The 15,656-nt window shown below is 53.7% G+C and overlaps 2 protein-coding genes across 13 annotated transcripts in view; both read left to right on the top strand.

Moving 5' to 3' along the window:
* The first annotated feature begins 489 nt into the window (after positions 1-489).
* Positions 490-10,014, top strand: Opn4 (opsin 4 (melanopsin)). 2 transcript variants are annotated; one of them, NM_001128599.1, is made up of 10 exons: positions 490-814; positions 1,672-1,817; positions 3,139-3,272; positions 3,427-3,630; positions 4,229-4,400; positions 4,754-4,912; positions 5,758-5,865; positions 6,622-6,802; positions 7,563-7,679; positions 9,302-10,014. In NM_001128599.1, the coding sequence occupies exons 1-10, from the start codon at positions 674-676 to the stop codon at positions 9,338-9,340; spliced, it is 1,401 nt and encodes a 466-aa protein (NP_001122071.1). In that variant the 5' UTR covers positions 490-673; the 3' UTR covers positions 9,341-10,014. The 2 variants fall into 2 exon arrangements, with proteins under 2 accessions (NP_001122071.1, NP_038915.1); NM_013887.2 differs by lacking the exon at positions 9,302-10,014 and having other exon boundaries at positions 7,563-8,289.
* Positions 10,015-10,317: 303 nt separating this feature from the next.
* The window catches only part of Ldb3 (LIM domain binding 3), a 63,616-nt gene continuing 58,277 nt past the window's right edge, over positions 10,318-15,656 (top strand). For 6 of the 11 annotated variants that reach the window (NM_001039072.2, NM_001039073.2, NM_001039071.2 and 3 more), the window contains exons 1-2: positions 11,951-12,031; positions 12,137-12,255. In NM_001039072.2, coding sequence (NP_001034161.1) covers positions 12,163-12,255 — 93 coding nt within the window. In that variant the 5' untranslated portion in view covers positions 11,951-12,031; positions 12,137-12,162. Of the gene's footprint in view, positions 10,395-11,927; positions 12,256-15,656 lie in introns of those variants that run through there. The other 5 variants (XM_017316019.2, XM_006519017.4, XM_006519018.4 and 2 more) reach the window with 5 other exon arrangements.

Raw genomic sequence — 15,656 nt, 5'->3', positions numbered from 1 at the left:
TGTTGTCCAGGTTAGTCTCAAACTAATGAGTTCAAGGGATTTCTTTTGTCTCAGTCTCTCATGACACTGACACTATAGTTACAGTCTTACATCTACCTAAAAAAGCATTTCTTGTCCCTGCATACCAGGTGACATTGTAGCATCTCCCTTCATGCAGGGAAGTGTGAAGATGTCATGGGCTTATGGGTAGACTCAGAGATAGAACCTAACATAGATTTACCTCCCCAGTGACCACTGTGACTCTCAGAAGAGCAGGAAGTGTGAAGGACAGAGCCTCCTGCCCAGTGTCCAGGAGCTGAGACAGCCAGTGTCCCCATAGGCATTCGCATGCACATATACACACATATTCATGTCATCACCATCAGACTCTTGTGGGCTGATCAGGGACCCACTTCAGAGACAGCCAGAAGCAGGGAGCCACTGAGCATGTGTAGTCCCCTCCCCACTCAGCACTGCTACTTAAAAGTGTGGAGGGATCCTGCCGCGTGGCACTCATTCCTTTGCGCTTCATTGGACATTAAGCAGTCAGCAGCCCAAAGAGCAGCTCCAGGCTGGATGGATGAGAGCGGGCAGCAGGTGGACCAGGCCGCAGGGTTAAGGATGGTATAGAGCCGGAAGTCTGGGGACCGATCCCTGATCTTTCCATGGCCTTAGCTCCTCTGAGAGCCTGAGCATGGACTCTCCTTCAGGACCAAGAGTCTTGTCAAGCTTAACTCAGGATCCCAGCTTCACAACCAGTCCTGCCCTGCAAGGCATTTGGAACGGCACTCAGAACGTCTCCGTAAGAGCCCAGCTTCTCTCTGTTAGCCCCACGGTAAGTTTGGGGAGCATGTGTGTACACAGAGACTCCTGTCCCCACCCTTGTTTTAACAGGGAGATAGAAAAGGTCTGAGCTTAGACGAAGGACCTTGAGCGTCACTGAAGTTCTCTAAGCTTTCTCTACACAGTGGCTGAGACAAGAGGGCACAGGCAATGTCTTTGTTGGCAGAGACCACTGGAGAACCAGAAAGGCAGGGGCTGACCTGCTCTTCCTTGGTGACATCTATTCTTTCCAGAAATTGACTAGATCCCCTGGGGGAGTATCCTAGGGGGAAAGGCATGCCCTAGGCTTCTGGACTTGTACAGGCCAGAGTGGGATGCTGGGCAGGACATTGGGCAGACTCCTGCCTCTCCCTGGGAGCTATCCTTAGTCCCTGTGTACTAACCTCATGGGGGAAATGGCCTCCCAGCAGCCTGGGGGAACCTAAACTCTCTTTCTAGTGGAAAGTTCTCCTCCCTCGTTTGCCAGGCTTCAGTGTCAGTCCTCAGTTTTGCTACAGGGGTTGCAAGTTCTCCTTGGAGGCTTGCTGTGGGGTATCCATTCGTTGGGAGGGCAGTACCCAGGACCTGGCTCTACTCATTCCTTAAGGTCACCCAAGCTGTGCTCTGTCCTGCAGGCACGCATTTGTCCTGTTAACCTCCAGCAGGCCATCTGAGCCTTTCACTCCCTCTTAGAAGCTCAGTATCCACACATATATGGGCGTGGGGTTAAATTTTGGAAGACTTGCACTTTCTTCTATGGGCTGGCCATAGATTTTCATCCATTCTTCAGTTTACCCATTTGCTTTATTGGGAACTTACTATTCTTCCCAGGGATATCTGTAGGTGATGCTCTCCTTTCTCTCTCTCCAGACATCTGCACATCAGGCTGCTGCCTGGGTCCCCTTCCCCACAGTCGATGTCCCAGACCATGCTCACTATACCCTAGGCACGGTGATCCTGCTGGTGGGACTCACAGGGATGCTGGGCAATCTGACGGTCATCTACACCTTCTGCAGGTGCCTGGTTGGCAGGGTTGGGTCAAGGGCACTGTGCATATCCATGCATATAGACAGGACAGACTACAAGGGTAAACACGTCACCCAGCTCCATCCAGGGCACCTTAAGATTGGCAGAGAAGCGAGGAGCACACCTTCTATAGCATCAGGTCTAGGCATGAGCTTTAAAGCAGATGAAAAGTGGAAAGTGGCCCAGGGAACCCTGAATACATACATACATGCCCACTGGGTTTCAGGCAGAACCTCTTAGGAGGGCAGTACTGTCAGGATCTTCAGGCCTCTGCTCATTCTACGCTGCTCTCAGTCATCCTCTGGAATCCTCCCTCCTCCCTCAACCTTGAAGAACATCTCTAGACACCAGAATCCTCAAATCCTCAACAGCTGCTCCTAGCAGCTCACCTTGGCTTCCCTCCTCACCTGCTGGCTTCTGGCTGTCACAGGCAGGCCAGGAAGTGAGCCGACTTCAGGCTTCACCACAGACTAGTGGAAGAACTGAGCCAGTCACTTCCCCCCTGGGGTGCATACATCTCATCTCTCCAGCATGGAACTGTGGCTTTGTTATCACTGGTCTTTCTCCAGTATGTGCACTGATTGGAGATGAGTCCTGGCTGTGCAACTTACTGAGCTGCAATGGGGACCAAGCCCTTTTGTGAGTGAAGCCTTTAGTACTCTCATCTGGATAATGGGAACCACTAAGTCCCCTTTAGGATCCACTATATTAAGATGGATGGTGTTAGAGGAGGTTGGTGAAAGTGCCTGTCTCATGGTCGTAGCCACAAGTTTTTGGGCCTTTTAACACCTCAAGTGTGAACACTGAAGAGACAGGCTGAGTTGGGCAGGGCCAGACTGGACAGAAGAAGGAGCAAGAGGAGAAGAGAGGTAGGGAAGAGAAGAAGGCAGCCTGAGAAGCTAGTAAGAAGGTATCAGAGCAAATGAGAGGAGGAGTCTGGAGGGACACTGTTGGTAGGCGCTGTCCAGGGAGGTTTGTCTAGGGAGACAGAGGGAGTCACACGGAGGGAGTAACCAAGAAAAAACTGACATGACCTCCTGGGCAGAACAGCTGTTGCTGGAGACACTTCTTCTCACTTACTGTGAGGGACCCACCATGGGAGAGCCCTTAGTCCATGTGATTGGTGGTACCTGCTGGACTGAGACTCAGGTCTGAGGCCCAAGAGCCTCAGCCTGTGTGCATGCATGCATGCGTGTGTGTGTGTGTGTGTGTGTGTGTGTGTACATGTGTGAAGAGCTGAGGGTATGAGGGAGGACTTCCATAGCTCTGGAGGTACTGGGAAGCATGCCCTGACTTCCTCTGACCTCACAGGAACAGAGGCCTGCGGACACCAGCAAACATGTTCATCATCAACCTCGCAGTCAGCGACTTCCTCATGTCAGTCACTCAGGCCCCGGTCTTCTTTGCCAGCAGCCTCTACAAGAAGTGGCTCTTTGGGGAGACAGGTAGACACTCGGGGCTGCTTTTTGCCATAGGGAAGAAGGGATCTTAAGGGAGTTGGCTCGGTCCCATTTTCTGGGAGGTAGGGAAGGAGCTGAGTTTGTCCCATCCTCAGGGACTGTCTTCCTCAGGGACTTAGGGAAGCGGGTTTATCCACAGGTTGCGAGTTCTATGCCTTCTGCGGGGCTGTCTTTGGCATCACTTCCATGATCACCCTGACAGCCATAGCCATGGACCGCTATCTGGTGATCACACGTCCACTGGCCACCATCGGCAGGGGATCCAAAAGACGAACGGCACTCGTCCTGCTAGGCGTCTGGCTTTATGCCCTGGCCTGGAGTCTGCCACCTTTCTTTGGTTGGAGTAAGTGTGTTGGTGGAATTAGGGGAGGGGCAGAGACAAGAAGTTTAAGGAAGGTCGGGTTAGGGAACTGTCAGCCTCATGGACCACCTAAGTCTTAAGTCAGATGGACATTCAGAGGGCTCACTAGCATCTGGAGTGTTCAGTGTGCTTCACCAGGGACTAGAGACTCAGTCAGGAAACCCATCACCAAAACCGGGGTAAGAGAGTGGGAGCAAGTGGGGCATGCTTGATGCTGAGTTTGTAGTGAGTCAGACCACCCAGGGGCTGGGCTGTGAGGCCTGGGGGAGGGGAGGGGGACGGGGGACGGGACGGGCGACAAGCTGCAAGACTTTAGCCCTGAGGATCATAGCCCTGGGGAGGAGCTACAGAGGAGCTAGCTTCAGTCAGTGCTAGCCCGGTGTCCCCCGTTAGAACCAACTTGGGGGTCTCCCTTCACATCATCCCTTTACATCAGTTGCCAGCAGCGTTCTTCATTCTGGGCAGGGTGGGCATGTAGCTGGGGCCAGGATGTGCCTAGGAACCCCAAGCTCCACATTTGAAACCCCCCCTGAGCAAGCTACCCTCAGTGAAGGCTGAGCACCGGTCCCCCGGCTCCTAGGTGCCTACGTGCCCGAGGGGCTGCTGACATCCTGCTCCTGGGACTACATGACCTTCACACCCCAGGTGCGTGCCTACACCATGCTGCTCTTCTGCTTTGTCTTCTTCCTCCCCCTGCTCATCATCATCTTCTGCTACATCTTCATCTTCAGGGCCATCCGAGAGACAGGCCGGTAAGTGCGCTGGTGTGTAGAGCTGAACCAGAGAAGGGAGGGCCTGCCCATCAGAGCATGCTCGGATGCAGATGGGTCAAGACAAGTGAGCTCATGTGCTTATGGTGGTGAGGGTATCTGGGAAAGTTCCCAGAGACAAGGTCCTCTGAGGAGGGCTTAGAGACTGCAATCCCGGCAGAACCACAGGAGGGCAGCTGAGGCTCAGTGGAATGAGGACTTTCTGGAAGTCAGAGCTGTCTGTGTGGGAAAAGATGAGTCCTCCTATAGGACTCCTATATGTCTCCGGAGACGGTCCAGAGAGGTTCCCTGCAGTGAACCTGGTACTTCCGGCAACCCTGATGCAACCTTCCTAGGGCCTGTGAGGGCTGCGGTGAGTCCCCTCTGCGGCAGAGGCGGCAGTGGCAGCGGCTGCAGAGTGAGTGGAAGATGGCCAAGGTCGCACTGATTGTCATTCTTCTCTTCGTGCTGTCCTGGGCTCCCTACTCCACTGTGGCTCTGGTGGCCTTTGCTGGGTGAGCAGGAACCACAGCGCTGTACGCTGTACGAGGGCTAAAGCACAGGTCCAGGTAGCCTCTCCCTCCAACCTGACCCAAGTCAACCATCCTAACATTACTAGATCCAGCTTTACAGCCATACCCTCCCCCTGTGCGACATGCCTCACCCCACTAGGCTTGCCCAGTTCCTGGAAGCTTCAGGGATATACAGGGGGGGGGGGGGAGGGTGGAGTGCGCTCTGGCTACACATAGGTTGTCTAGGAACCTTCTGTCTTGTTGGGAACCTGATGCTCGGGTTCCCCTTAGCCTGAGACACAGGCACACAGCTAGGGTTGCTGCTACTTAAGAATGGGTTCCTAGGTGGTGCCTGCTAGTATCCTCTGTGGCTTGAGTCTGGTAACCATGGCACCCGAATGAGATTTTGGTACTTTGAGCTATCTGAGAACCAATCTTCTTGAGTAGTAACAGTGCAGCCTCCTCTAGGGGTTGACCAGAAGTTTCTCTAGGTCATCCAAGGGAGCAGTGCACAACAGGATGGGGCGAGGGCATGGCAGCAGTGCATGCAGGGTCTGGAGACCAGGGACAATTGAATAGCACAGAGAGGTATTGCCAGCGTCACAGGTTCTAAAGGACAGTGGAGCCTAGCCACCCCAAGCCCTGCAGGAACGGCATATCTTCCTCCCTGAGCTCCATCCTCAACCATCTTTGCTTCCCTTCTTACCCACTTTAAAACAGAATGCTCCCTGGTCCCTACCAGTCTTTCACTATGGGGTTGGCTTGGCTGTGTTGGTTTACATTGGTTTAGTTTGGGTCTTGGCAGGGTCTGCCATAGAGGTGACTGGGGTGTACTGTCTCTATCCTAGATACTCGCACATCCTGACGCCCTACATGAGCTCGGTGCCAGCCGTCATCGCCAAGGCTTCTGCCATCCACAATCCCATTATCTACGCCATCACTCACCCCAAGTACAGGTGTGGCCACCTAGGGGCATGGAGGGCCTGGGCCTGCAGCTGAAGGCAGGGCTTATCTGTCTCTCTGGTCCCTCATGTGTGTATCAGGTGGGGGTTGTGAACACTGTGTGGTGCAGCTAATAACACTGGGGGGGGGGTGTCTGCAGTTGGCATGCCCCCTCTTCTTTCCCAGCAACCCGTGAGATATCAATGGCTTCCTGAGAGGAAGCCTGCCCTAACTGCAGGGCTATGTCTTAAGGCAGCTATGGTGGCCCATTAGCAGTGCTTTCTGTGCAAAGGCAAGCCCTCAGACCGTGACATCCTGCAATGACCCGACCCAGCAAGCATGCTTGCCTCCTGAGGTAAAGTGGTCATCGGGTTCTTGCTCTATTGAAAAAAATTAAAAACGAGGCACTGTTGCAGGCCCCCAGAGCCAGTTCAGCTCGATGAGGCACAGCACTTGCTAATCTCCTGATCAGTCAGTCTAGCCTGTAGTACTTAGGTGTGTCCATGGCGCCTATTCCCAGAGATGACACCAAGGGTAACCATGAAGCCATGTCTAGTTGGTTGAACCCACTATCCCCACCACACCCTGATTCTGTTGTTAATCCTGTCAGCCCTGGAAGCCTATCTAAGTAAGTCTCTCTCACCTAGCTGTCTGTCTGAGCCCATCACCAGTGTCTGTCTGTCTACCAACTCTATCTCTGTGTTAGTCTGTCCTTTCCTTCTCCCTTTCATGTCCCATCACCCTGACCCGACACACGGTGACTCCTGCAGGGTGGCCATTGCCCAGCACCTGCCTTGCCTTGGGGTGCTTCTCGGTGTATCAGGCCAGCGCAGCCACCCCTCCCTCAGCTACCGCTCTACCCACCGCTCCACATTGAGCAGCCAGTCCTCAGACCTCAGCTGGATCTCTGGACGGAAGCGTCAAGAGTCCCTGGGTTCTGAGAGTGAAGTGGTAAGTGCCCCCATTGGCTGGGACCTCACCTTTCCTTTCCCAACCAGCCCTAGGGACCTGGACCTGGGTGGCAGAGCCACATGTTAGACTGGGGGACACTTCATCCATTTCATTTTCTAACCTCCACTGCATTACCCTCTGGGGCAAGCAGGGATACCCAGGACAGAGAGGAGGTGGTGAGTGGTCTGAAGTTACCCAGCAGCAAGATAGTCTGAACATGGGCTTTCCAAGTCACCTGTTTCTCCTTGGCAAGAGCTGGTCCAGGATCCCTGAACCTTAGCACTAAACGTTACCTTATAGGAGGGGTAAAGAGCTGCAAGCCATAGGAGACGGGGAGCACTAGCCTGGGCTCATACCTGGCTTCAAGCCTTGACCCACCACACCCTCATTGTGTATCTGAGAGCCAGCATGGCTGATTTGCCCAGTTACCTTCCACTGCTCTGGCCTTGAGCCTTCTGCTAAGATGTAGAACTATGAACCACTCTCAACCACTAGAAGAAACTGAGGAGTCTGTTTCATTTGCTGACAGAGGCCTTGGCTCTCATGAAGGCCACCACCTATCTAAATACCTACATGCATAAGTGTCACAGGCGTCTATTCTTTCCTGCACTTTGCTGACCACAACTTTGTAAATAATGTCATGGGTTCCCCCCCACCCCCGCCCATTAAATCTCTGTGCAGAGGCTTAAGGGAAGGAGGCAGGAGTATGCTCCAAGTAAGCTGTCCCTCACACCTCAAAGTTGCTCTCCCACATCCCCAGGGCTGGACAGACACAGAAACAACCGCTGCATGGGGAGCTGCCCAGCAAGCAAGTGGACAGTCCTTCTGCAGTCAGAACCTAGAAGATGGAGAACTCAAGGCCTCTTCCAGCCCCCAGGTACAGAGATCTAAGACTCCCAAGGTGCCTGGACCCAGTACCTGCCGCCCTATGAAAGGACAGGGAGCCAGGCCAAGTAGCCTAAGGGGTGACCAGAAAGGCAGGCTTGCTGTGTGCACAGGCCTCTCAGAGTGTCCCCATCCCCATACATCCCAGTTTCCCCTTGCTTTCCTAGAGGATGATGTGACTCTCAGACATCTGTAGCAGGGTCTAAGTATGATCTGTATCTAGGGGAATATCTGCATGTGACTGTGTAGCTCTGCGCATGACATGCTGTCAGCTATGTTGTACCATATGTATATGTAGAGTATGCATATAACTTATGTGCCCTTGAAGATATGTGGCCTACAGCAGAGAACAACTCATGCGTGTGTGGACCATGTTCCTGGCATATATGCTCTCTGTCACTGTGATGCCTCTGTGTTGTGTGGGTGACAGAGTGTGATGGTGTTCACCTCTCTGCGCGGGTTTTGATGCTGGGCAAACACGGGGAAGGGAGCTGCAAGCCATGTACTAGCTCACTGCCGATGGCCTGTGCTCAAGATGTCACCGAGGAGAACACTTGTAGCTATTAAAAGAAGGCCAGCTGTCAGCTCCAGTGCCTATGGAATGGAATGTGGATGGTGATTAGAGAAGGCCATATTTTGGAACACTGGAAATGCCATGAGCCCAGGCGCCCCTCCCCCCTCGGCTGACAGTTCCTCCACCCCTCCTCTCTCTTACACAGCAGCCCCTATCAGCCTCTGGGTGTTCAGAGGCTTCCTTGGCCACTCTGGGATCATAGATGTGTCCTATTCTTCTCATCCCTTTGTGCCGTTTCGCTAGGAGTAGCCTGTTGATGCTTCTGAAGTCAGAGAGCTCACACCCCCCTATATCGTATCCCAGGCAGTGTGTACAACCACAGAGGCCAGGGCAGAAGCCTGACAGCAGGCCTATGCTGGCCAGGAAATGGTTAAAGACATAATAATGTCTATCCTGGACGGAGGCGGGACCACAGGAGGGGCCAACCATCAGCAGTTGTCAAACACAAGCGACAAGCATTGCCATCAGGTTACAAGCACACGGAAGCAATTCCCTGAGGTTCCCTGGGAGAAGGGGTTGAACATCCTGAGTGAACACAGTGGGGTTCAGAAGAAGGAACCTGGTGTCCTGGACTAGGGTGGTGTGTCTGTGAGGTGAACTTCCAGAGGAAGCTGGTGCTACAGGTCGGGAAAAAGGGGAATGGGTTAGGGTTAGGGCAGCAGAGATGAAGGGGATGCCAGGCCTCACACAGGGGATTTCAGAGGAAAGATGAACTGGGGTGGAGGGCGGCATACAGAGTCTGAACGTCAAGAGTCCAAGAGTCTGAGGATATCCCAAGGATTATACTGAAAACAGCCTAAGACTACTGGCTCCTTTGGGGTATGGTCCTTGAGAAGCACCACCCTCTCTGGGGTGTGGTCCTCCAGAAGATCCACCCCTTTGGGGGTGTGGTCCTTGAGAAGGTCCACCCCCAACCTTGACCACAACCCCTCCCTTCCCACAGTTCCTTTCGCTTGTCAATGTTCTCAAATAGGAAAAGGTTTTAGGAGGCCCTGTGAGACACTCCTAGAGACGGACAGATCTGTATTATTTATTTTCAGACCAAGGGACACCTCCCCAGTCTGGATCTCGGGATGTAGGATGCCCACTGGCCCTCCCTTTCTTCTGGTACTTGCCCAGCCCCGTCACCTCCCCATCCCATGCACAGACCCAGGATTATGTCACAAGCCTGGAAGCTTTGAAGGTGTTCCTGTCACTCGTGCCACACTGGATACGAATCTCCGGCCCCTTTCCACGCCGCGAAGCACAGTCTGCCGCTACTCAGCTCAGCAGCCACACTGGGCCCCGCCTGAAGCACGAACCCCGGTTTTTCCCGCTCCCCTTCCAGCAGCGGTTGCCTCTCCCCAGACGCTGTATGTGCTGCGATTGTCCAGACAATGACAATGGCGATGGCACTGGGGAACACATCATTTATTTATGAGATAAACATCTTGGCCAGCTTTCACAACCAGGCCGGACATCTCATTGGTTCAGAAAGCCCTTCCCCGCGTCCAGGGCTCAAAAGCTGAACACAGACTTTACTTTGTGCACTGGGAATACTTTTTTGCCTCTAGCTCCTCCCATAGCATTCTCACTGTGGCCCACACTCACATGTACATGGGCACTGGCAGGCACAGAGGTACCTATTGCATGCACACCAAGCAACAAGTGTGCACACCCTGCCCCTACTCGTTCCATGTTAGCGGTCCAAGTTCCTTCCAGATGTGGATCTGACAAGGCACAGGAAAATAAAAACAAACAAACAAACAAACAAACAGGGTCTCTAGTGATAAGCATGTCTCCTGGTGCGTCAGTGAAGAGAACAGGGCCTGGTCTTCATGCCTCCAGCAGTTTCTTTATTCTGACCCCTAGATTTCCAGATTTAACTCTCACTCCTAAAAACCCATCTCAAACTATATGGGAAGCAAAATAGAGGAGGGACAAAGGCCAGTATGGCCCATGCACCCCTCCCCAGTGACGTGTGGAGCTCCGCCCAGTCTCTGTGTACTAGCTGCTTTCCAACTGGCTTTGGATCTCCCAGGGGAGGCCAAGGGAGGCTGGCCTTCCCCTTTAAGAGCATCTCTCTACCACCTTTTCCTTAACCAGAAGCCACCAGGCAGTGCCAGAGGCCAGAGAAAGAGCCTTCGGCTCCAGGTACAACATCGATGGGGTTCCAGGACCAGGTCTGCCCTTTCTTTCTGGTTATGCCTCCTGGCTGGATCTTCCCCAGCTGGGAATGACAGATAGATGGCCCTGGGGAGCAAGGAGAGAGTTAGGATGGATGGGCTGGTACAGAGGATGGGATGGGAGAGGGATGGGGAGGTCCGGCCTCCTGGCCATGAAGGTGGAGTTGCATGGTACAAAGAAAAGCCCAAGCCCCCACCCCCCACTGCTTCCACTTGCAATTTTCATGGCCTTGGGCAAACTACCAAGTGACCCTGGAACATCACCACTTTTACCGTGCACCCTACATATGGCAGGACTGGGGTGTGAGACCGGAGTTATGACAGCTAGGAAATTACTCACACTCAGGCCAGCACTGAGCCTTCAGGTTAATGTCTTTGAGAGGGCCACCAAGAAGCCACCCCATCTTCCCTGAAACTCAGTTTCTCGAGCTGAGGAGCCTGAGTGAACCTCGATCTATCTCCAGACCACATGAGATCTGAAGTCTCTCTTTTGGGAGGGCAGGCTTCTAGGGGTATCTTAATCCAAACATCATGCTGGTTGAAGTCCCAAGGGCCAAGGCCCCCGCCCAGGGCACACTGTCACCGGGGTATGGGCTGAACATGCCACACATGCTTCCCCCTCTCCTGTCCCTTCTATCTCTGTGTCCTAGCAGCTGAACAAATGGCACACATGGCACTTCTCCCTACCCCCCTGTCATTCCTGCGCAAAGGGCACGGAGCCTGGCGTGAGACGCTGGCAGCTGTAGCTTTCCATGCTACTGTCAAGTTTTCCAGGGTACAAATGAGACAGGAGAGCCAGGAATAACTGCCTGGGCCCCAGAGGGTCTAGAGGGGTGGGACAACCCCAGACCTGGCCTAAGACCTTTATCTTGGGGGTCATGCAGCACCCCCTTCTTCGGACCAGGGCTTTGGAAGATGTTATAGCCACTAGGAGCCTATTATCCGACATGAGTCCCATTGGAATGAGCTCAGGATCCTGTGGGACCTGAGTCCATTTTCTGTGTGACCTTGGAGAATAGATTTAACTTCTCTGAGACTTGGCTTTTACAATCCAAGGTGCCAGGACCCTGTGGAAGCTGATGTGAAGAGTCCTTTTCTGAACTTGGCCATGTTCAAAGCCCTGCCACTACATGAGCATTCTTATGTCCAGACCCATAAAAGCGACCCAGGAGCCAATCATTCTTCTGACCCATTGGAGGCTAAGCTGAGTCCAAGGCCCCACTGGGGCCCTACAAGGGATAAGGTGCCAACTCATGGTCCCCACCAGGGACAACAGAATAGCAAAACCCCTATCCAGAGTGGACCCACTGACTACCACAGAACGTGGACTCTGCAGAGGGTACAAGGGAGGCCAGTCCTCCATGCCTGCCCCTTGGGGATGGGTGTTCTGGGTGCTTGACACCCCTCCCCAGGGACTATATTAGCTGCGTGAGTCATGGTGGACCGGCTGGGAGGCCATGGGCAGGCGGGCCCAGTGTAGGGTTACAGTCCATTTATGGGCGCAGCAAGGGCAGATATCAGTGTCGATGGCATTCACTCCCAGCTATTCTTAGGAGCCTCCCAGGAGCTCTGCACAGCCTGGCCAGGCAGCAAGGAACGCAGCAGGCAAGGCCAGGGGTTGGGGTCTGGGGCCAGGACCAGAGATAGGGGCTGGGAAGATAGGCTGCATAAGGGTCCTCTCACCTGACTCTTCGTACTGTTTGCCTGCAGAGGAAGCCACCGCTGTCAGCACCAGTATGTCTTACAGTGTGACTCTGACTGGGCCTGGGCCCTGGGGCTTCCGTCTGCAGGGAGGCAAGGACTTCAACATGCCCCTCACTATCTCCCGGGTAAGTGCACATGGCCCACAGCCTCATTCTCAAAGGGGTGGGGCATTCTTGGAAGAGGGTACACTCATGACCATCTGTCTGTCAGTCTGTCTGTCTTCCCCAGGGCTCTTGCCCGATTCCTGGTCTGAAGTCCAGGGCTGGAATGGTCTCCTTATCTTAGCCACAGATCAATTTGTTTCACCTCAGCTCGTTCCCTGGACTTTGCCCATCTAAGCAAGACGTCAGGGGCAAATAGCTTGGCATTTTGAGTGGAGGAAGAAATGCTGAGTTGGCAGACTGGGTAAGCTTGTGGGTAGAGAGTGCAGGGCCTTCCCCAGCACGGTAAGCTTGAGGTAGTCCCCAAGCTTGGAATCCCTCCCTAGAAGCAGGCAGCTGCTTAGGAAAGAGCATATCTATCAGGAGGAAGGCAGTGCCAGTCAGGTAGACAGAGGGACAGCGTGTTGTCCTTGCTGCCCTACTGTTTGTCGGATGTAAGTCCAGGAGAGACAGCACTGTCCAATGGAAGTAACACTGAATGTCAGGGGTGATGGGGACAGCTCCTGTGATTTGGAGAAACTGAGGCCCAGAGAGGCCAAAAAGTAGACACACTTGGAAGGAAGAGAAGTTTCATTACTGCTGTAGTCCCAGCCCCTAGGCCACAGCCTGGTGCTATCTGCTCACTATGTGTTAAGTAAGGACACCCTACAAGTCCTGGTAGACGTGGGACCAAAGCTCTCATGGCTTAGGGGGCCTGGGAGGCATACAGGGAACTAGTATAACCTGCTTGGTGGCTGAGCCCCTGGCAGGCCTGATCTGGGCTTACGATGTAGAGTTAGACTCCAGGATGTCACTGTACAGTTGGAGGGTGGAATCAAGTATGACTGGATTGCAGTTTCTTCCATAGAGTGGCAGACAGTGCCCTTGGACCTAGGGCTAGCACTCAGTGGTAGTGGGGAATCCTGGGAAGTCCTGGACAGAGGGCCCAGTGCTCCCTCTGAAGCAGTCTTGGTCCTCCTATCACTTTTAAGCTAGGCACTTTGAGGAGCCTTTGTGGAAGGGCAGTGTCCTTCACCTCTCTACCTCAGACCTGAAGTCTCTGCCCTCCAGACACACTGCCCTGAAAACCACTGGGCCCCCTATTAGGAGGATACCCTAAACCATGTCCATCTTGCTTGATGATGTGGTGACATATAGATAGGTGAGCCCAGTGGCTACCCCCAATCCAGGCTCTGCCCAGGCCCCACTCCTGTATAAGACAGGGCCTCTCCTACCGTCCTCATGTGCCCTCTGACCTCCTATGCCTAGGGCTGAGCCCACAGCCCCCAAAGCCCACCATCTCCAAGGCCTGCTGCTTTGTCTTATGGGAACAAATTCATCACTGAGATCAGTAGCACCCAGGAAAGTCAATGACCTCACTCCGGACCTATGCACCACCTGGCCCCGGATGGCCAAGGCTTAAATGGCAGCAGGGAGGCTTTAAGCTAGACAGCAGGAAGAATGTCCTCATTCAAAGAGGGGGTGTGCTGGAAGCTAATGCTAGGGAGACTTTTAAAAATAGAAGCCAGGGTACTAGGGGTTTACCTCATATCTGATACATACCTCAGATTGCCGGCAGCAGGGTGGACTGAGCCGTAGTGTTCAGGTCTTGCTCTCTCCTGAAAAACTACATCTAGTGGGCCACAGATACAGTGGGCTTTGGCATCTCAGGCTTGGGCATCCCAGGCCCAGTGCTGATGGCAAGACAGACCCCGTGAACACTAGGCTTGTGGCGTTTGCTGCTGAGGTCCCTTCTGTACCAGTCACAGTCTACTCACAGAGACACAGGGCCAGGATTCTGCCCAGCCTTCAGCACTCCCCTGCTCTGGGTGCAGACACTGTGATTGAGAGAGATGATCAGCCCAGCCTAACTCTCACGCCTGGTCCTTTGCCTGTTGAACCAGAAAAATTGTTGCCACCTGCATGCAGGGTGATATTTGGGTACCACCCTAATCATGGCCTCCACACAGATACAATGGCTTCATCCTAAGCAGAAGACAACCTCCTTCCTCAAGTGAGTCTACTCCTAAGAATCTGCAGAGATGGGGTTCAGGAGGGACACTCTAGAGAGGAGGGCAAACGTCTTTATTTATCCTGGACAGGTGCAGAGGCCTGCAACCTGAGCTGCCCTCTCACCCTCCCCTCCCCTACCTTAGCTGATTCTCCAGGAAGCAAAGTTGAGGGAACAGATTAACAGGCCCAGCCCTCACCAGGGCCCCTGCTTCTGCGGCTAGGTGTGGGGCTTTGCCCTTCATGGCTACTGGCACTCTCCACCCTAGGGAAGAGGCAAGTGTCTTTGTTCAGTTCTATATCTCTCTGCTGTGTCGCCAGTAGCACAGCCTCAGTTGTATCACCTGTACAATGGGACAGTGCTGTCTACACTTGACATTGTAGAAATGAGGCTGACTGTGAGGCTAGTGTGCAAAGGGACTGTGGAATGGGTAAGGCCTGCCTCCTTATTGGAAGGCCTCGACCTCCACCCTACCTGGCAGGCTTGCCTGGGCCATAGTCCAGAGGCCTTCTGCCTGCCTCTCCTCCGATTTCAGTTTCAGTATTATTGAACTTTCCCAGCTTCGGCAGTGACACTAAGAACAGTGGACCCTTGGGAAGAGACCGGAGGACAGTCTGAGACTATTCTGGGGGTAGCTGTGCTGGCAATTTCTGGAATTTCCAGGCCCCTGGAGCACAGCACCTGGGACTGTTCTTGGTAGCGCCTATCAGCACTGACAGGCCATGCTGTTTATAGCCCCGCTGAAGGTCAGGCAGCCATCTATCTAAGCTATCCAGCAGGAGATGATAAGGAACCGTCACCGATAAAGACTGCATTCTTAGAGGTGCACCTTGGTCAGGCCCTCCTGTGACTCACACTTGCCTCTGACCTCTTGAAGGCCCTGAAGAAAGGAGAGCAGAGGCCCACTAGGTCCTGGGAGGGGTCCTTGTGGGTCCCTGAACCAGAACTCAAGCCAAGGGAGGCTCTAGGAGCAGACAGGAATGGGAGCAGGTGCTATGGGGAGACAGGAGACTCTGGGGACAGCAGATGTGAGGGATGCACAGGCAGAGGAGGAAATCACCCAACTGTGAAGACCCTCCAGTCCTTGTCTCCAGTCTTCCCATTCCTAAATACAGCTTCTCCACTCTGCTGGAGCCAGGTTCCTGCTCTCCTCTCATAGGAACCATCCTGGGGGTGGGGGGCGTGAAACAGATTTTCCAGGGCCAAGTGCACACAAAAACACTGGCGGTTTGCTGGGAGACACAGAGGGGAACAATGTTGGGACCTGGAGAAACAGGAGGGTCCTCTTAGACACACACACACACACACACACACACACACACACACACAAACACACACAGACACACACAGAGACACCAAGCATTGATATGTGTAG

This window comes from Mus musculus, chromosome 14, assembly GCF_000001635.26.
Source record: "Mus musculus strain C57BL/6J chromosome 14, GRCm38.p6 C57BL/6J".
Taxonomy (NCBI): Eukaryota; Metazoa; Chordata; class Mammalia; order Rodentia; family Muridae; genus Mus; species Mus musculus.
This window is presented reverse-complemented; position numbering and strand designations above follow the sequence as displayed.

Bases quoted from the DNA above. Each gene is read 5' to 3' on its own strand.
- Opn4 (NM_013887.2), top strand. From the start codon at position 674: ATGGACTCTCCTTCAGGACCAAGAGTCTTGTCAAGCTTAACTCAGGAT. The intron at 1,818-3,138 runs GTGCCTGGTTGG...CTGACCTCACAG, and splicing joins GTCATCTACACCTTCTGCAG to GAACAGAGGCCTGCGGACAC. The intron at 5,866-6,621 runs GTGTGGCCACCT...TGACTCCTGCAG, and splicing joins ATCACTCACCCCAAGTACAG to GGTGGCCATTGCCCAGCACC.